Genomic DNA, 22,316 nt, shown 5'->3' with positions numbered 1-22,316 from the left:
GGAGGGTAACCAGGACTGCAACATTGAATACACTCAAACATCTACATTTATGGTAAGTATATGCAACTGTACTATGTTCTTCATGTTTCACTGTTGCAGTCATTACATTTGGGTAGATTCCCAAAGCTATGGTTGGGAGGAGGAATTTATACAGCATTAGGACCAGCTATAAGGCCCTGCAAGACAGCAGTGGCAAAGCCAGCTCTGGACCTAGAGAAAATTGGTAAATAATAATGCTTGGTGAAAGTATGTACAGAATTCCAGGTAGCAGCTTCTAGAATATCCCTGGTAGGAACACCTCTGAGAAAGGCTGCAGACGTAGATGCAGCCCTGGTGGAGTGAGATCTGATCCCCTGGGGGATAAGTTTTCCATGGTGCTTATAGCAGAAATTAATGCAATGGCTTATCCATTTATAAATGGTTTGTTTTGAAATAGCCTTCCCCTCTGCCCCAGCAGTAAATGCTACTAGCAATTGTTCAGATTTTCTTCGAAATTTAGTTCTGTCCAAGTAGAATCTAAGTTGTCTGTGCATGTCCAAGGAATGCAGAATCCGTTCCCCTTTGTTCTGTGGATTGGAAAAGAAGGTTGGCAAATGAATGGACTGATTATGAGCCACACTGGAAACCACCTTGGGCATGATGGATGGATTAGTCCTCAGACATACCCTGTCTGCATGAAAGATGATGAAAGGCTCCACTGCCATAAGGGCCTGTAATTCAGTATCCTTCTAGCTGAAGTTATTGTTAAAAGGAAGGCTGTTTTCCAGGAAAGAAGTTTTAAGTCTGCAGTGGCAGCTGGCTTGAAAGGAGGTAGAGTGAGCTGCTCCAAAACATAGTTAAGGTCCCAGGCAGGGGTAGGAGCTCTCCTGGGTGGTCTCAAGTTCTTTGCCCCTCTGAGATACTGCTTGAGCAGGGGATGAGAAAAGAGGGGTGGTTCTGTGTTATAGTGAGCTGAAATAGCTGAAACATAGATTTTAATAGAGGGAAAAGACAGGCCCTTGTGAAGCGTCTCAGTTAAATATTGCAAAATCTGAGGTAAATTGGGTGCTGCTGTGCTCATCCCTAAAGACTGGTTCCAGGCACAGAATCTTTTCCATTTGTCAGCATAAGATTTTCTAGTACTAGGTCTTCTCGCCTCCAAGATGACATCCATCACAGGTTTGCTGAGAGATGTCTAAGGGTGAATTTAAGTGATTAGCCAAGCTGCAAGGTTCAACGTTGGAAGCTGAGGGTGCAGAATTTGGTTCTCCTGCTGAGACAGCAAGGAAGGTGTCTGAGGCAGGTGCCATGTAGATATTTGTGACACGCTGCGCAGGAGTGGGTACCAGTGTTGGCATGGCCAGTCTGGAGCAATCAAAATCATTCTTGGTTTGTCCTCTGGAGAGCAGAGGCAGAGGGGGAAAGGTGTAGACTGACAGATTTTTCCAGCTGAAGGACAGAGCATCCACTTTCCAGGCTTTTTTGTGGGGAGTCCTTGTGCAAAATTTGTCCAACTGGTAGTTCTGATGGGAGGCAAATAGATCTATGTCTGGGCTCCCCCATTTGCTTGTCAGCATGTTGAAAATCCATGGTTCCAGTTTCCACTCGTGTGAGTCCATGAGATTTCTGCTTAGTCTGTCTGCAAGTGTATTCAATTTTCCTGGAAGGAATTGAGCTTCTAGGTGCACTTGGTAGCTCAAGGCCATGTTCCACAATGCCATGGCTAGTCTGCAGAGGGGGTAGGAATGTGTACCCCCTGCTTGTTTATGTACCACATAACTGTGGTGTTGTCCATCTTTACCATTAGTTGTCCTGGAAGAATGTAGTCCTTGAAGGCTGGCATTCTGTACAGCTAACATTTCTTTTTGATTGATATGTAGGCGCATTTGATTTGGGTTCCGTTTGCCCTGAATGCACTTCCCTGCCAGGTGAGCCCCCCATGCATAGTCTGATGCATCTGTAGTTAGGGTTTGGGTGGCAGGGGGTAGTCTGAATGGCAGTCCCTTGTTTTGGTGGCAGGCCTCTGCCCACCATAGGAACTCCAGGCATAGGCAAGGTATGATAGGAATCATTGTTTCCAGGCTGTGACAATGTTGACTCCATAGACTTTTTAAGTACCTCTGTAGTTTCCTCATATGTAGTCTTGCATATGGAATTAGAAGAATGCAGGAGGCCATGAACCCTAAGGCTTGCAGTATTTGTCTTGCAGATAGCAGGGTTTTTGTGGCCACTTGTTTGAAGTAAGTTACCAAATGAATTTGCTTCTCTGGTATGAGGAAAGTCATCTGGGCAGTTGTATTCAAGCTTGCACCCAGGAATGTAATCTGTTGAGAGGGTACCAGTTGTGATTTATTTTCGTTTATGGTGTACCCCAGACAAGTTAGAACCTTTTTTTACAAACGCCAGATGATTTAGAAGTGTGGCCTGGTTTTCTGCCTGAATAAGACAATTGTCCAGGTAAGGATATATTTGAATATTTATTTGCCTGCAAAATGCAATTACTGGAGCCAGGCACTTTTTGAATACCCAGGGTGCAGTAGACAAGCCAAAGGGCAGTCCAGAGAACTGATAATGCAAGTAGCCTGCTTTGAATCATAGGCACCTTCTGCAAGATTCCCTGATTGGGATGTGCAGTTATGCTTCCTTTAAATCTAGAATTGCCAACCAGGCATCTTTGCCTAGCATAGGAAGTAACTGGTGAAGAGTCAGCATCTTGAATTTTGGAATGTCAGAAAGGCGTTTAGAGTAGACAGGTCCAGAATTGGACGCCATGATTTGTCTTTTCTGGGTACCAGGAAAAGCCTGGAATAGAAACCTTGTCCCTTTTCCTCTTCTGGTACCAGTTGAATAGCCCCTATGTTTAAGAGGGAAAGTATTTGTTTTTGAGCCTCTGCCCACTGATTTCAGGGCAGGTCTGGCCACCCATTTGGTGTTGGCAACGTGTGGAAATGAAATCTGTATCCCTGGGACACTATATTTGAAACCCATTTGTCCTGGGTTATGAGTTCCCAGTTTTTTACATGAAGAGCAATCTTTCACACTAAAAGGGCGGCTAAAAGGTAAGTGTTTGGTAATTTTAAAGGAAAGTCATGGAGACTGCTTATCATAGGGGGGGGGGGTGTCTTGTTATTTCCAGATCTGGAAGTGGAGGCCCCCTATTGCTTGGTTCTGAGAGTCCTCTGGGAATGAAACCTGGTGCTTTTGGTGTGTCTGGGTTTGGCTTGAGAGGATCTGGAAGGAGCTGGAAAGGACCAATTCGTAGTAGGCAATTGCCTACTAAATCTTGGAGGTTGCACTTGTAAGAAATATTTTACAGTTTGCATAGATTTAGCTTTATCTTCCATCTTTTTTAGAACTTCTTCAGCCTTATAGCCAAACAGGCGGTCCTGATTTAAAGAAGCATCCAACTATTTCGCTTTAACATGATCAGGCAGAGATTGCTCCTTAAGCCATGCATGCCTTCTAAGCACATACCCAGTAACAGCAGCCCTGCAAGAGGCCTCTAAAGAATCAAAACCACATTGCAAAGTATGTTTTCCAACCTGTTCAGCAGAATGCAATAAATCCTGTAAATCTATTTTCCACACAGTCAGAAATCAACACCATTTTCTGTTTAAGCAGTCCAATAATATGCTGTTGATATGTAAACATATGAAATTGGCAGTTTAAAGCCCTGATTGCCAAGGTTGCAAAAGTGTAAACCTTTTTACCCCATCTATCCAGCGTCTTGGCGTCTCTATCAGAAGATGTAGGATTTTTAGCAGTAAAAGCCTTGATGCCCTTGGGCCCCTGAGAAATGGTTTCTGGATCTGCAACAGGATTTTTGAAAAGGAACTTGTGGGACTCAGGAACCCTGTAGTATCTGTCAGGTTTACTAGGAGCTCCCGGAGGCAGGGAATCAGGGGCCATCCTGGATTCCGAAAACACAACATCAACAATGTCTAGTACAGAAGGTATAGCCAAAGGCCTATGCTGAGGTAGAAGAAGGAAATCCCTAAGCCTCTTTTTTGAATCAGAAAATTCCTGACTTTGCAAGTGGAAATGCTCCCTTAAGGTATGTAAAGTTTCCCCAAAATAAAAGTCCTCAGGGGGGGAAGCAGAGGGAATGGAATCCTCTGCATCAGAATCCTCATAAGTAGGTATGGATAAATCCAGGTCATTAGAAGAGTCAGAAGAAAGAGAGTCCTGATCAGACGATTCATAGTCAAGCTCAGCCCTAGGCCTCTTAGAAGGGGGAGGGGTTGACTACACCTGATTAGAGTAATTAGATCTTCAGCCATTTTGATCTTTGTTTTTTAGGCATAGGGGTCTGAACATGTGGCCTGGACATCGTTTTTTAGACATAGATCGAGATTTAGACCTTAGTATAGAAGGTGGTGTCAGTTTAATATGCAAGTCTGTAGGCCTGAATACACCCTCAAAAGCTGGTGCTTGCACAGCGGCTCTGGACCCATCCAAGGTAGAGACATCCGCGGATTCCATAGGTGAAGCATCTTTTTTAGAATTTCTTCAGCCTTATTGCCAAATAGGCGGTCCTGATTTAAAGAAGCATCCAACAATTTCGCTTTAACATGATCAGGCAGAGATTGCTCCTTAAGCCATGCAAGCCTTCTAAGCACATACCCAGTAACAGCAGCCCTGCAAGAGGCCTCTAAAGAATCAAAACCACATTGCAAAGTATATTTTCCAACTTGTTCACCAGAATGCAATAAATCCTGTTAATCTATTTTCCACACAGTCAGAAATCAACACCATTTTCTGTTTAAGCAGTCCAATAATATGCTGTTGATATTTTAACATATGTAATTGGCAGTTTAAAGCCCTAATTGCCAAGGTTGCAGAAGTATAAACCTTTTTACCCCATCTATCCAGCGCCTTGGAGTCTCTATCAGAAGAGGTAGGATTTTTAGCAGTAAAAGCCTTGATGCCCTTGGGCCCCTGAGAAATGGTTTCTGGATCTGCAACAGGATTTTTGAAAAGGAACTTGTGGGACTCAGGAACCCTGTAGTATCTGTCAGGTTTACTAGGAGCTGGAGGCAGGGAATCAGGGGCCATCCTGGATTCCGAAAACACATCATCAACAATGTCTAGTACAGAAGGTATAGCCAAAGGCCTATGCTGAGGTAGAAGAAGGAAATCCCTAAGCCTCTTTTCTGAATCAGAAAATTCCTGACTTTGCCAGTGGAAATGCTCCCTTAAGGTATGTAAAGTTTCCCCAAAAGAAAAGTCCTCAGGGGGGGAAGCAGAGGGAATGGAATCATCTGCATCAGAATCCGCATAAGTAGGTATGGACAAATCCAGGTCATTAGTAGAGTCAGAAGAAAGAGAGTCCTGATCAGAAGATTCATAGTCAAGCTCAGCCCTAGGCCTCTTAGAAGGGGGGAGGGGTTGACTACACCTGATTAGAGTAATTAGATCTTCAGCCATTTTGATCTTTGTTTTTTAGGCATAGGGGCCTGAACATGTGGCCTGGACATCGTTTTTTTAGACATAGATCGAGATTTAGGCCTTAGTATAGAAGGTGGAGTCAGTTTAATATGCAAGTCTGTAGGCCTGAATACACCCTCAAAAGCCGGTGCTTGCACAGCGGCTCCGGACCCATCCAAGGAAGAGACATCCACGGATTCCATAGGTGAAGCATCTTTTTTAGAACTTCTTCAGCCTTATTGCCAAACAGGCAGTCCTGATTTAAAGTAGCATCCAACAATTTCGCTTTAACATGATCAGGCAGAGATTGCTCCTTAAGCCTTCTAAGCACATTCCCAGTAACAGCAGCCCTGCAAGAGGCCTCTAAAGAATCAAAACCACATTGCAAAGTATGTTTTCCAACTTTTTCAGCAGAATGCAATAATTCCTGTAAATCTATTTTCCACACAGTCAGAAATCAACACCATTTTCTGTTTAAGCAGTCAAATAATATGCTGTTGATATTTTAACATATGAAATTGGCAGTTTAAAGCCCTGATTGCCAAGGTTGCAGAAGTATAAACCTTTTTACCCCATCTATCCAGCATCTTGGAGTCTCTATCAGAAGAGGTAGGATTTTTAGCAGTAAAAGCCTTGATGCCCTTGGGCCCCTGAGAAATGGTTTCTGGATCTGCAACAGGATTTTTGAAAAGGAACTTGTGGGACTCAGGAACCCTGTAGTATCTGTCAGGTTTACTTAGGAGCCGGAGGCAGGGAATCAGGGGCCATCCTGGATTCCGAAAACACAACATCAACAATGTCTAGTACAGAAGGTATAGCCAAAGGCCTATGCTGAGGTAGAAGAAGGAAATCCCTAAGCCTCTTTTTTGAATCAGAAAATTCCTGACTTTGCCAGTGGAAATGCTCCTTTAAGGTATGTAAAGTTTCCCCAAAAGAAAAGTCCTCGGGGGGGGGGGGGGAAGCAGAGGGAATGGAATCCTCTGCATCAGAATCCTCATAAGTAGGTATGGATAAATCCAGGTCATTAGAAGAGTCAGAAGAAAGAGAGTCCTGATCAGAAGATTCATAGTCAAGCTCAGCCCTAGGCCTCTTAGAAGGGGGAGGGGTTGACTACACCTGATTAGAGTAATTAGATCTTCAGCCATTTTGATCTTTGTTTTTTAGGCATAGGGGCCTGAACATGTGGCCTGGACATCGTTTTTTTAGACACAGATCGAGATTTAGGCCTTAGTATAGAAGGTGGTGTCAGTTTAATATGCAAGTCTGTAGGCCTGAATACACCCTCAAAAGCCGGTGCTTGCACAGTGGCTGCGGACCCATCCAAGGTAGAGACATCTGCGGATTCCATAAGTGAACCATCTTTTTTAGAACTTCTTCAGCCTTATTGCCAAATAGGCGGTCCTGATTTAAAGAAGCATCCAACTATTTCGCTTTAACATGATCAGGCAGAGATTGCTCCTTAAGCCATGCAAGCCTTCTAAGCACATACCCAGTAACGGCAGCCCTGCAAGAGGCCTCTAAAGAATCAAAACCACATTGCAAAGTATGTTTTCCAACTTGTTCAGCAGAATGCAACAAATCCTGTAAATCTATTTTCCACACAGTCAGAAATCAACACCATTTTCTGTTTAAGCAGTCCAATAATATGCTGTTGATATTTTAACATACGAAATTGGCAGTTTAAAGCCATGATTGCCAAGGTTGCAGAAGTATAAACCTTTTTACCCCATCTATCCAGCGTCTTGGAGTCTCTATCAGAAGATGTAGGATTTTTAGCAGTAAAAGCCTTGATGCCCTTGGACCCCTGAGAAATGGTTTCTGGATCTGCAACAGGATTTTTGAAAAGGAACTTGTGGGACTCAGGAACCCTGTAGTATCTGTCCGGTTTACTAGGAGCTGGAGGCAGGGAATCAGGGGCCATCCTGGATTCCGAAAACACATCATCAACAATGTCTAGTACAGACGGTAGAGCCAAAGGCCTATGCTGAGGTAGAAGAAGGAAATCCCTAAGCCTCTTTTTTGAATCAGAAAATTCCTGACTTTGCCAGTGGAAATGCTCCCTTAAGGTATGTAAAGTTTCCCCCAAAGAAAAGTCCTCAGGGGGGGAAGCAGAGGGAATGGAATCCCCTGCATCAGAATCCTCATAAGTAGGTATGGATAAATCCAGGTCATTAGAAGAGTCAGAAGAAAGAGAGTCCTGATCAGAAGATTCATAGTCAAGCTCAGCCCTAGGCCTCTTAGAAGGGGGAGGGGTTGACTACACCTGATTAGAGTAATTAGATCTTCAGCCATTTTGATCTTTGTTTTTTAGGCATAGGGGCCTGAACATGTGGCCTGGACATCGTTTTTTAGACATAGATCGAGATTTAGACCTTAGTATAGAAGGTGGTGTCAGTTTAATATGCAAGTCTGTAGGCCTAAATACACCCTCAAAAGCTGGTGCTTGCACAGCGGCTCTGGACCCATCCAAGGTAGAGACATCCGCGGATTCCATAGGTGAAGCATCTTTTTTAGAACTTCTTCAGCCTTATAGCCAAACAGGCGGTCCTGATTTAAAGAAGCATCCAACTATTTCGCTTTAACATGATCAGGCAGAGATTGCTCCTTAAGCCATGCATGCCTTCTAAGCACATACCCAGTAACAGCAGCCCTGCAAGAGGCCTCTAAAGAATCAAAACCACATTGCAAAGTATGTTTTCCAACCTGTTCAGCAGAATGCAATAAATCCTGTAAATCTATTTTCCACACAGTCAGAAATCAACACCATTTTCTGTTTAAGCAGTCTAATAATATGCTGTTGATATTTTAACATATGAAATTGGCAGTTTAAAGCCCTGATTGCCAAGGTTGCAAAAGTATAAACCTTTTTACCCCATCTATCCAGCGTCTTGGAGTCTCTATCAGAAGATGTAGGATTTTTAGCAGTAAAAGCCTTGATGCCCTTGGGCCCCTGAGAAATGGTTTCTGGATCTGCAACAGGATTTTTGAAAAGGAACTTGTGGGACTCAGGAACCCTGTAGTATCTGTCAGGTTTACTAGGAGCTCCCGGAGGCAGGGAATCAGGGGCCATCCTGGAGTCCGAAAACACAACATCAACAATGTCTAGTACAGAAGGTATAGCCAAAGGCCTATGCTGAGGTAGAAGAAGGAAATCCCTAAGCTTCTTTTTTGAATCAGAAAATTCCTGACTTTGCCAGTGGAAATGCTCCCTTAAGGTATGTAAAGTTTCCCCAAAATAAAAGTCCTCAGGGGGGGGAGCAGAGGGAATGGAATCCTCTGCATCAGAATCCTCATAAGTAGGTATGGATAAATCCAGGTCATTAGAAGAGTCAGAAGAAAGAGAGTCCTGATCAGAAGATTCATAGTCAAGCTCAGCCCTGGGCCTCTTAGAAGGGGGAGGGGTTGACTACACCTGATTAGAGTAATTAGATCTTCAGCCATTTTGATCTTTGTTTTTTAGGTATAGGGGCCTGAACATGTGGCCTGAACATCGTTTTTTAGACATAGATCGAGATTTAGACCTTAGTATAGAAGGTGGTGTCAGTTTAATATGCAAGTCTGTAGGCCTGAATACACCCTCAAAAGCTGGTGCTTGCACAGCGGCTCTGGACCCATCCAAGGTAGAGACATCCGCGGATTCCATAGGTGAAGCATCTTTTTTAGAACTTCTTCAGCCTTATTGCCAAATAGGCGGTCCTGATTTAAAGAAGCATCCAACAATTTTGCTTTAACATGATCAGGCAGAGATTGCTCCTTAAGCCATGCATGCCTTCTAAGCACATACCCAGTATCAGCAGCCCTGCAAGAGGCCTCTAAAGAATCAAAACCACATTGCAAAGTATGTTTTCCAACTTGTTCAGCAGAATGCAATAAATCCTGTTAATCTATTTTCCACACAGTCAGAAATCAACACCATTTTCTGTTTAAGCAGTCCAATAATATGCTGTTGATATTTTAACATATGTAATTGGCAGTTTAAAGCCCTAATTGCCAAGGTTGCAGAAGTATAAACCTTTTTACCCCATCTATCCAGCGTCTTGGAGTCTCTATCAGAAGAGGTAGGATTTTTAGCAGTAAAAGCCTTGATGCCCTTGGGCCCCTGAGAAATGGTTTCTGGATCTGCAACAGGATTTTTGAAAAGGAACTTGTGGGACTCAGGAACCCCGTAGTATCTGTCAGGTTTACTTAGGAGCCGGAGGCAGGGAATCAGGGGCCATCCTGGATTCCGAAAACACAACATCAACAATGTCTAGTACAGAAGGTATAGCCAAAGGCCTATGCTGAGGTAGAAGAAGGAAATCCCTAAGCCTCTTTTTTGAATCAGAAAATTCCTGACTTTGCCAGTGGAAATGCTCCTTTAAGGTATGTAAAGTTTCCCCAAAAGAAAAGTCCTCAGGGGGGGAAGCAGAGGGAATGGAATCCTCTGCATCAGAATCCTCATAAGTAGGTATGGATAAATCCAGGTCATTAGAAGAGTCAGAAGAAAGAGAGTCCTGATCAGAAGATTCATAGTCAAGCTCAGCCCTAGGCCTCTTAGAAGGGGGAGGGGTTGACTACACCTGATTAGAGTAATTAGATCTTCAGCCATTTTGATCTTTGTTTTTTAGGCATAGGGGCCTGAACATGTGGCCTGGACATCGTTTTTTTAGACACAGATCGAGATTTAGGCCTTAGTATAGAAGGTGGAGTCAGTTTAATATGCAAGTCTGTAGGCCTGAATACACCCTCAAAAGCCGGTGCTTGCACAGTGGCTGCGGACCCATCCAAGGTAGAGACATCTGCGGATTCCATAAGTGAACCATCTTTTTTAGAACTTCTTCAGCCTTATTGCCAAATAGGCGGTCCTGATTTAAAGAAGCATCCAACATTTTCGCTTTAACATGATCAGGCAGAGATTGCTCCTTAAGCCATGCAAGCCTTCTAAGCACATACCCAGTAACGGCAGCCCTGCAAGAGGCCTCTAAAGAATCAAAACCACATTGCAAAGTATGTTTTCCAACTTGTTCAGCAGAATGCAACAAATCCTGTAAATCTATTTTCCACACAGTCAGAAATCAACACCATTTTCTGTTTAAGCAGTCCAATAATATGCTGTTGATATTTTAACATATGAAATTGGCAGTTTAAAGCCCTTATTGCCAAGGTTGCAGAAGTATAAACCTTTTTACCCCATCTATCCAGCGTCTTGGAGTCTCTATCAGAAGATGTAGGATTTTTAGCAGTAAAAGCCTTGATGCCCTTGGACCCCTGAGAAATGGTTTCTGGATCTGCAACAGGATTTTTGAAAAGGAACTTGTGGGACTCAGGAACCCTGTAGTATCTGTCCGGTTTACTAGGAGCTGGAGGCAGGGAATCAGGGGCCATCCTGGATTCCGAAAACACATCATCAACAATGTCTAGTACAGACGGTATAGCCAAAGGCCTATGCTGAGGTAGAAGAAGGAAATCCCTAAGCCTCTTTTTTGAATCAGAAAATTCCTGACTTTGCCAGTGGAAATGCTCCCTTAAGGTATGTAAAGTTTCCCCAAAAGAAAAGTCCTCAGGGGGGGAAGCAGAGGGAATGGAATCCTCTGCATCAGAATCTTCATAAGTAGGTATGGACAAATCCAGGTCATTAGAAGAGTCAGAAGAAAGTGAGTCCTGATCAGAAGATTCATAGTCAAGCTCAGCCCTAGGCCTCTTAGAAGGGGGGAGGGGTTGACTACACCTGATTAGAATAATTAGATCTTCAGCCATTTTGATCTTTGTTTTTTAGGCATAGGGGCCTGAACATGTGGCCTGGACATTGTTTTTTTAGACATAGATTGAGATTTAGGCCTTAGTATAGAAGGTGGAGTCAGTTTAATATGCAAGTCTGTAGGCCTGAATACACCCTCAAAAGCCAGTGCTTGCACAGCGGCTCCAGACCCATTTAAGGTAGAGACATCCACGGATTCCATAGGTGAAGCATCTCGCGGCATGGGTCTCAATAGAGGCCTGCGAGACAGAAGTAATGGGTATCAGGGGCTGCAAAAGTGCCTCTCTGAGTACTGGCGAACTGGCGACTGGCTTAGAAGTGTCGTCAGCAGTTTTGGACCCCGACTGTCTCTGTCTTTATCTTTGCATTTTTTCGGAATCTCGGTAGTCGGATGGCTAACTGACGTCATTTCTGGATAATTAAACCGAGAACCAAAATATATAGAGGCAAAAATGTACCGACGACGATAGTGCGCTGATTAAATAAAGCACAAAACTGACAGCAAGGTACGCGGTGGTCAAGGCTTAGGTAAGGAATACAATACAAATGAAAATCTTTATGAGGTATTTGCTTTCCACAAGTAATGCAATTATTAACTTTTACTGACATCGGTAAGGAGCAAGAAAACGTTTCCCCAACAGGGTACTTAGCTTTAAGTTGAAGACTTCGGTTCTGAAACTCGAAAACAAAAATTTCAGGAGTCGGCCGACCGGCACTTGCGAACTGCTTCTGCTTCGGGCACCGCACGGCAAGAAAGACTGATGTAATGGTGTCGGCTGCATGTTTTATACCCCTGACGTCATGGAAGAAGGGACAACAACCGATGCAAGACCCACGATTTTGTTAATCAGGCCGACTGAGGGCAACCTGCCAGCAGATTACCCAAATGTAATGACTGCAACAGTGAAACACAAAAAACATCTGTATCCTCACTGAGCTGGATACAGGTTGATATTATATGACATGGTTTATGCAGTGTTATCCCTTCAACAGAGGGAACATCCTACTGACTTTTCAGTTTAAATGTTGAGTGTACATCTTGCTCAACAGAATGGGGCAATGTGTACATCTGTAGAGGATACCTCTGTGTATCACAATGATGCCTGTTCTGTGTGTCATCATATCACAGTGTCAGTGTCTGGGATGTGTGTCTTTTGTGATGTTTATCAGTACCCTATCTTGGCCACTGCCCATCAAATATGCATGTTCTCCACTGGTATTGGTGAGTTTACCTGATTCTTTTGGGTGGTTAATATGACTGAATTAGGCATGCATCTGTGTTGGTTATGAAAGTACAGTTGTGTACACTTACCATAAATGTAGATGTTCGAGTGTATTCACTGTTGCATTCATTACATTTGGGTAATCTGCTGGCAGGTTGCCCTCAGTCGGCCTGAATTCCAAAGTCTTGGGTCCTGCATCGGTTGCTGTCTTCTCTTCCATGACGTCAGGTCATCAGGTGTATAAAACATGCAGCCGCTGCCATTTTCTTTAGTTTTTCTTGCCCCCGATGTCAGGTGCCCCCAAAAAGGTAGCAATATTATATATATATAAATATAAGTATACATGCATCAATAGAAACTTTACCTTCATCTACAAGCAAATACATCACATAGGTTGTAGAAAATAGAGAAGGAAAGATAAACTTTAGAATGACAGGGGGATGGCGGGAGGGTAACCTGGACTGCAACAGTGAATACATTTGAACATATACATTTATGGTAAGTGTACACAACTGTGCTATGTTCTTCGTGTTTCATTGTTGCAGTCATTACATTTGGGTAGAATCCCAAAGCTATGGTTGGGAGGCTTGAGCTAAACAGCATTAGGTGCGGCTATAAGGCCCTGCAGCACTGCAGTGGCAAAGCCTGCCCTGGACTTAGAGTAGAGAGGTACATGATAATGCTTTGTAAAGGTGTGAACAGATCTCCAAGTTGCAGCCTCTAGAATGTCTGTGGTTGATACTCCTCTGAGAAAGGCTGCTGAAGCAGCTGCAGCTCTGGTGGAATGAGACCTAATGCCCTTGGGCACAGGTTTACCATGTTGTGGTTTACCATGTTGTAAGTAGCAGAAATGGATGCAGTGGCTTATCCACTTTGAAACTGTCTACTTTGAAATAGCCTTTCCTTCTGATCCTGCAGCATATGACACTAGTAATTGCTCAGTTTTTCTTAGAGCTTTAGTCCTGCTCAAGTAGAATCTTAGCTGTCTGTGTACATCCAAGGAATGCAGAAGTATCTCCCCTTTGTTCTGCAGATTTGGATAAAAAGTTGGCAGATGAATTGTTTGGTTAAAAGCCACACTGGAAACCACCTTAGGCATAAAAGTAGGATTTGTCCTCAGAGACACCCTGTCTGGGTGAAATATGATAAAAAGCTCTACAGCCATGAGGGCCTGTAGCTCTGAAACTCCTTGTTGAAGTGTAATTGCTAATGGCAGAGGTGTCTTCCATGATAAGAACTTTATGTCAGCGGTAGCAGCTGGTTCAAATGGAGGAAGGGTGAGCTTTTCCAACACATAACTGAGGTCCCATGCAGGTAGTGGTGATCTTCTAGGAGGTCTTAAATTGTTGGCTCCTCTAAGATACTGCTTTATTAAAGGATGAGAAAAGATTGGTGGCTCTGTATTGTAATAAGCCGAAATGGCAGAGGCATGGATTTTGATTGATGAGAACAATAGGCCTTTGTCAATCATCTCTGTTAAGTATTGTAATATCTGAGGAATATGTGGTTCTGCTGTATCAGTTCCTTGTGCTTGATTCCAAGCACAGAATCTCTTCCATTTGTCAGCATAAGATTTTCTAGTATTAGGCCTTCTGGCTTCCAAAATTACATCCATCACAGCTTTACTGAGAGGTGTCATTTGTATGATTACATGATTAGCCATGCTGCCAGGTTCAGAGTCTGTAGTTGATTGTGCAGGATCTGATTGTTTTGCTGGGACAGTAGTTGTGGTCTTTGAGGCAAGGTCCAAGCTGGGTATTGAGACAAGTTCCTTAGGATTGGGTACCAGTATTGGTGGGGCCAGTCTGGGGCAATAAATATGATCTTTGGCTTCTCTTGTCTGAATTTTAGGAGGACCTTGGGTAGAAGAGGCAGAGGAGGAAAGGCGTAAACTGATAGGTTTTTCCAACTGAAGGATAGAGCATCCACTTTCCATGCTTGTCTGTGATAAGTCCTTGTGCAGAATCTTTTCAAATTATAATTTTGAGGAGAGGCAAATAGATCTATGTCTGGGCTCCAGGCAAATAGATCTATGTCTGAGCTCCCCCATTTCTCTGTTATCATGCTGAAGACTTGTGGATTTAGTTTCCACTCGTGAGGATCCATAAGGTTTCTGCTTAAATCGTCTGCCAGAGTGGTTTGTTTTCCCAGCAAGAATTGAGCTTGAAGATGTATTTGGTAGGTCAAAGCTGTGTCCCACAGTGCCATGGCTAATCTGCAAAGGGGGTATGAGTGTGCACCCCCTTGCTTGTTTATATACCACATGACTGTGGTGTTGTCCATCTTTATCAGTAGTTGTCCTGGATGAAGTAAGTCCTTGAAGGCTGTTGGGGCATTTTAAATAGCTAGCATTTCTTTCTGGTTGATATGTAGATGCATTTGCTTTGGTGCTCATATGCCCTGAATGCATCTTCCTGCCATGTGGGCCCCCCAGGCATAATCTGATGCGTCTGTTGTTAAGGTTTGGCTGGCAGGGCGTAGAGTGAAGGGCCATCCCATGTTTTGGTGACAGGCCCTTGCCCACCATACAAACTCTTGTTGCAGGCAGGGAATGAGACGAATCATTGTTTCCAGACTGTGTGAATGTTGACTCCATAAACTTTTTAGGTACCATTGAAGTTTCCTCATATGCAGTCTTGCATATGGAATTAGTAGGATGCAGGATGCCATGAAGCTCAGAGCCTGCAGAATTTGTCTTGCAGAAGACTGGGTTTTTGTTGCCATCAGTTTGAAGTAAGTAGTCAGTTGCCTTTGTTTGTCTGGCATGAGGTAAGCCATCTGGGCAGTTGTATTCAAGCTTGCACCCAGGAATGTTATCTTTTGAGAGGGTAACAGTTGTGAATTCTTTTCGTTTATTGTGTCCCATAGGCATGAGGCATGTTAGAAGCCAGGTGTCGAAGGAGAGTGTCCTTGTTCTCTGCTTGAATGAGACAGTCGTCCAAGTAAGGATATATTTGTATACTTCTTTGTCTGCAAAATGCAATTACTGGTGCCAGGCACTTTGTAAAGACCCTGGGCGCAGTAGATAAGCCAAAGGGCAGTGCAGAGAATCGGTAATGCATTAAGCAAGCCTTGAATCTGAGGTATCTTCTGCACGACTGTCTTATTGGGACATGCAGATATGCATCTTTTAGGTTTAAAGTCACCAGCCAAGCTTTCTTGCCCAGCATGGGCAGAAGCTGCTGCAAAGTCAGCATTTTGAATTTTGGAATGTCCAGGTATGTGTTCAAAATCGAAAAATCCAGTATTGGCCACCAGGCCTTGTCCTTTCTGGGCACCAAGAACAGTCTTGAGTAAAAACCTTGTCCTTTTTCCTGTTCTGGTACTGTCTGAATGACCCCCATATCCATGAGGGACGTAACCTGTTTCTGTGCCTCTGCCCATTGATTTTTTGGCAGATCTGGCCAACCATTTGCCATTGGCAGAGTGTGGAAATGGAATCTTTATCCCTGTGATACGATGTTTAGTACCCACTTGTCCTGGGTTATTAACTGCCAATTTTGAGCAAAAAGTGCTAATTTTCCCTATGGGTGCTGCCGAAAGATAAGTACTTGGTGTAGGCAGAGGGAAGTCATTGGGATTGCTTTCTGTGGATTTGCACTTTATCTCCTCCAGATTTGGAGGTGGATGCGCCCCATTGCTTTGACCTGTATGAGTCTTGCGTCTGGTATATGGAACCCTTAGGGCATCTGGATTTGCCCCTTTGAGCTCTGTCTGACACAGAAAAAGACCAATTTTTTGTAGGCCAGTGTCTACTGAATCTTGGTGGCTGCACTTGTAAGAAATCTTTAACAGTTTGCATAGACTTAGCTTTGTCTTCTATTTTCTTTAAAACCTCTTCTGCCTTAATACCAAACAGAGAGTCATGCTGTAAAGGTGCATGTAGCAATTTAGCTTTAACATGATCAGGGAAATTTTGTTCCTTTAACCAGGCATGCCTCCTAATCACAAATCCAGTAAATGCGGCCCTGCAGGAGGCCTCTAAAGAATCAAAACCAAATTGCAAAGTATGCTTTCCAAGTTGTTCAGCAGCATGCAATAATTCCTGCAATTCTTTATTTTTTGCACACCCTGAAATCAACATCATTTTCTGTTTCAGCAATCCCATAACATGTTGGTACTTAAGCATATGAAATTGACAGTTTAAGGCCATGATTGCCAAGGTTGCAGATGTATAAACCTTTTTCCCCATCTGTCCAGTGCCCTTGAATCAATGTCAGAGGGGGTAGGATTTTTTGCTGTTGAGGCCTTAACTCCATTTGGACCCTGTGAAATAGTTTCAGGATCAGCAGCAGGGTTTTTAAATAAAAATTTATATGAGTCAGGGACCCTGTAATATCTGTCAGGCTTACTGGGAGCCGGAGGTAAGGAGTCAGGGGTCAGGCTTGACTCCGAAAACACATCATCCACAATGTGACATATACATATACACAAAGACATATAATAAGCAACAACAACATGGAACATTTCCATGTAAATGTTGCAATATGTGTAATAAGATAACAGATATACAACAGTTTATCCATCCTACAATTGATTATAAATTTATACCCAGATTATATGCAACATGTAATGATAGGAACCTTATATATCTGGCAACTTGTACCCTATGTCCAGCTTTTTATGTAGGGATGACATCAAGAAGACTCAAAGATAGAATTTATAATCACATATATGATATTAGATGGCAAAACCAGCAGAATGCATTAGCTAAGCAAATAATCACTGAGAAAAATCATCATTTTAAATTGGTATTACAGCTAGTAACAGTAAATAGGAGGGGGGGTAACATTGTGAATTATTTAGAGTTAGTAGAGCTTTGTTGGATATATAGATTACGAGCACATTTGCATCCTGGCTTAAATCAGTTCGTAAGTATCAAGCCTATACTTGAAGCACGCACACTCAAATAAAAATATTCTTGGATTACAAAGGAATATATATATATATATATATATATATATATATATATATATATATATATATATATATATATATATATATACATACACATTTATATATATTTTTTATAATTTTCATAATATTTTTATATTTTATACATGATTTTTTTATTTACTTTATATCATATATATATATATTTATACATTAAATATATATATATATATATATATATATATATATATATATATATATATATATATATATATATATATATATGTATATTTACGTATCTATACATTCGTATATGAGATTTGGTCATAATCGTGTACTAAATGTATTTGATATAAATACAATAACAGATATTTATAAGATTGTCTAAATTAACTTATACACCAATATTTATTTTAAATTATGTCACTGCATTTTGCACAAGTAAGGTTCTATATATATATTATACTGTCATGTCTCAGATGTGGAATATAAAGAGACATAATACGATGATAGAGACATATATATGTATAATTATTTTATATATACTTGGTTTATTTATTTATATTTTTTATACATGATTTATATATTTATATGTTTTTGAAGTTAATATATTATATTTTATATGTCATGTAATATAATTTATGCATTTTATATGAGACAGCTATTTAAAATGAAAAACTAGACGAATGAGTTAACTAAGATAGCTTTAAAGACCTTTATTCTAGTTAAATTGTAGCTGAACTAATGAGATGAATTAATAATTGACAATGAATGATTGTTTCAGGTGTTTTCAATTGAATTGAATGTATATATCGGTAACATTTTTATTGTTTAATGAGATCTGAAGAAGCGTGTTTTGGTAACACGCGAAAGCGCTCATCTTTTTTCTTATGAAATAAATATCTGTTTTATGTTTTACATCATGGTGGTCCTATCCTGTTTGTTCTATATATCATCCACAATGTCTAAAACAGGGGGAATGGCTAAAGGCTTGTGCTGAGAGAGAAGAAGGAAATCCCTGCACCAGTTTTTTGATTCTGAGAAGTCTTGACTCTCCCAGTGAAAATGCTCCCTCAAAGTATGCAAGGTTTCTCCAAATGAATAATCCTCAGGAGGAGATGCAGATGGAATAGACTCCTCAGCATCAGAATCCTCTTAGGGAGGTAAAGATAATTCCTGATCAGTAGAGGAATCAGAAGAAATAGAAACTTGATCTGAAGATTCATAAACAGTGTCTGGCCTAGGCCTCTTATCTGGAGGGGGATGGGTACCCCGATCAAGGTAATAAGGTCTTCAGCCATCTGTTTTTTAGGCATAGAGGCCTGTGCATATGGCTCAGGCATTGGTATTTTAGTTTTAGAAGTTGCTTTTGTCTTTGATTTTGCAGCTGTCGTCGGTTTGATTTTCAAATGTTGAGGTCTGAATACACCCTCAGAAGCCGGTGCCTGCTCAGCGGCTCCAAACCCATCCGAGGGAGATACATCCATCGGTCCAATACCTTGAGAATCTTGCGGCATGCCGGACTCTACATGGGTGTTGGTAGAGGCCTGCGACTTGAAGGTAGCGGGTATCAGGGGCTGCAAAAGCGCCTCACTGAGTATCGGTGACTGGCTTAGGAGAAGCATCGTCATCTGTTTTGGATCTTGACTGCCTTTCTCTGTCCTTTTCTATGCATTTTTTATGTACTCCGGTAGTCAGATTGCTATCTGATGACATTTCTGGGTAGTTAAATCTGTTTCCAAAATACTTTGATGCAAAAATATACCGATGCTTAATAGTGCGTTGGTTAAATCTAGCACAAAACCGACAGCCAGGCATGTTGTGATCAGGGCCTAGGCAAGGAATACAGTATAAATGGAAATCCTTATGAGGTATTTGCTTCCCACAAGTAATACAATTATTAACTTTTTCTGACATCGGTAAAAAGCAAAGTTTCCCCAACGGGGTACTTAGCTTTAGTGAAGACTTCTGTTCTGAAACTCAAACTCGAATATTTCAGTAGTTGGCTGACAGGCACTTGCGAAATGCTTCTGCTTTGGGCACCGCGCGGCAAGAAAGACTGGAGAAAATGGCATCGGCTGCATGTTTTATACCCCTGATAACCTGACGTCATGGAAGAGAAGACAGCAACCGACGCAAGACCCAAGACTTTGGAATTCAGGCTGACTGAGGGCAACCTGCCAGCAGATTACCCAAATGTAATGATTGCAACAGTGAAACACGAAGAACATCTGATGATGTTTCGTAATCTCTCTGTTTTCAGAATGACAGATGATGTGTGTGAACAATGCTGAGATAAGGAGGTGGTCAGGACATGGAGTGGGCTGTCTACCCTTTCTAGACATACACTATGTCCAAGACTTTATTTCTTTGGAGTACTCCCCAAACTGGGGTTGTGCTCCTATGGTTATAGATATAGATTACATTCTGTTTTTGTTAAAAAAATTCACAAGTGTGTAAGAAAAATTTCAAAAGGTGAAAGCAAGTAGGACTTTTCTTTTTATATGTACATACATTTGTTGAATGGGTAATCTACTAGACAAAAGTGTCCTTTTTTGGGGAGATCCAAGAACACAAGGTCATTTGCTCAGAGCAACACAGTAGCGAAATGGAGATGGAATGAATCAAACACTGCGCTTTAGGTAGAGTTATTAATTCATTAACAGTCTATAGCATTTCCACTAACTGCCAGAAGTCAGCTTTAAAGCAGCCTAACAGTCTCTATGGCCTGAGCTGTATTATGCTGCATATGTGCAGCTTTGATAATTTGTACATAGAAAGATGTGTGCTGTACAACTATATGAATTCTCTAATTTGTGCTAAAAGGTTCAGGAAAGCAGTATGGAGTATAATTAAACTCCCACATTTACTAGAAATGACTAAACATTGCAGGTTGTGACATACCAGTGGGCTGCCTGTGCTACTTATTTAAATATGTGTCAATCAGTTGATGTAGGCATGATGTAACAGCTGTAAGACAGCACTGGTTACAGTTTTGTACACTGAATTTAAATATATGTCAATCAGTTGAAGAAAGGATGATGTAACAGCTGTAATACAAAACTAGTTAGAGGTTTTGAATACAGATTTTAAGTATGTGTCAATTAGTTGATGTAGGGATGATGTAACAGCTGTAATACAGAATTGGGTGGAGATTTTGTATACTATATTTAAATCTATGTCAATCAGTTGATGTAGATATAAAGTAACAGTTCTAATAAACAGTAATGAATTTTTAAATGAATTTTCAATTTTTTTGTAGTATAGAGAAAGTCACTTCTAGAAAGCTAACCCTTGCAAGAATGCAACATTTTACTTAAGTTTTTTATTTTTTTTGTTCATGGTAGCACCCATTATCCATCCCTCTAACACTTCCTACCTCTTTGTTTTCTAACTGCATTATGATTCTGAACAGAGTATTTTATATAAGTAATTGACACACTTGTTATATGATCCATCTAATTTTATTTATTAAGTGATTTATTAGTTATTAAGTGATTTTTAGTTATTAGGTGATAAGAGGAACAGTGCAGTTGTATAAACTGACTGTGGTTACAACAGTAAGGGTCAGGATCTAGATAGACTCAAACAGCATTAATGATGCCCAGAATTTTATAGCACAAACCTTTGCAAATGGGACAACAAAGCTGTGGATCCACTTCAGGGTTGGCGCACTGTGGAGTCTGGCACACTTCCTCCTGGCAACGGACATTTCCATTCTGAAATAAAAATAACAGTATATGTATAAATAAGGTTAGAAACTGCACCAAAATACAGATGTTCGACAATATCAGTAACTACTTCAGTTTTACTGATTATTTTAATTTAGCTCATTTATTTAGGAAAAATATACCAAGTTATGTCCTCCAGAAACTGATGGAAATTCTCATTAAAATAATTATAGACAAGTTACACAAAATATTCACTTTTTAAAATGACAATTGTTTGGTAAACATAAGGTACTCATGCAGCTTTCCTCAGTCAACAGTTCTCAGATATCCAAATATAAAGGTAACAACAACAGAGAAACCACTCAGGTTAAATCCTTCCCTCATAAATTAACTTCATCAGACTGTGTGAATAAGTCTAAGTGAAAAACCTTTACATGCTAAGTACAAGGTGTAAGAAAAAATAAAGAAATGCCATGTCCCACCAAAAGAAACACAAAGACAGTGGAACACAGCTGTGCTATAATACCTTTTACTGGACCAACATAACTTTTTCAGTTACTATAGATTTGGAGCTGGCATGAGCCCTTCAGGGATAACCCCTGATGAAGGGCTCATGCCAGCTAGTAATTTAAAAAAACTATGTTTTGCATGTATGTTCAGTGAGACATTAAATATATATATATATATATATATATATATATATATATATATATATATATATATTCGAATGAGACATTAACCATGGCCTCATCCTCCTGAGTTGGTAGCTCAGGTGGATGTAGAAGATCCCATGGCTCAGATCGAAAAGAGTAAGAGATGATCCCTGATGCCCTTTCCGAGTCTCCTCTAAAAAGGGGCACCAGTCTAGTGGGACAAACCAGGTCAACAAAGGATAAATAAAATAACTTACTATAATGTGTATTTCTTTTTAGAGTAAATGGTTTCAACATACTGAAATACTGAATTAGTGAAATTTGATGTTTTAATATAGATTGTAAGTATACGCATACATACATGCATATATATATATATATATATATATATATATATATATATATATATATATACATGCATGCATATATAAATGTGTACACACATATATATATATATATATATGTATATATATATATATATATATATATATATATATATATATATATATATATACAGAGAGAGAGAGAGAGATAGCTTGTTACAAAATACTGTTCCTATTATCTCCTCTAGAATTCTCTGTCACCATATTTAAAACTTAAATTTGTATGTCATACAGGCTATCTATAAGGCAACTACATAAATGCTAAGTCCCTACCATGGGACTTAAGTGGGATGATTTAAAGGGCATGGAACACAAATACAGTCAAAGAAAGAACACATCTGGCTGTTCCT

General features: G+C 40.9%; 1 protein-coding gene across 1 annotated transcript in view; it reads right to left on the bottom strand.

The window, feature by feature from the left end:
* Positions 1-22,316, bottom strand: part of LOC122815830 (kielin cysteine rich BMP regulator) — a 2,917,372-nt gene that overhangs the window by 1,511,612 nt on the left and 1,383,444 nt on the right. Inside the window, exon 23 of the mRNA XM_044088633.1 lies at positions 20,885-20,978. Coding sequence (XP_043944568.1) covers positions 20,885-20,978 — 94 coding nt within the window. The remainder of the gene's footprint in view (positions 1-20,884; positions 20,979-22,316) is intronic.

Source organism: Protopterus annectens, chromosome 11.part0 (genome assembly GCF_019279795.1).
Source record: "Protopterus annectens isolate FY-2018-M chromosome 11.part0, PAN1.0, whole genome shotgun sequence".
NCBI classification, from domain to species: Eukaryota; Metazoa; Chordata; order Ceratodontiformes; family Protopteridae; genus Protopterus; species Protopterus annectens.
Note: the sequence above shows the minus strand (reverse complement) of the source record. Positions and strands in the feature narration are given on the sequence as shown.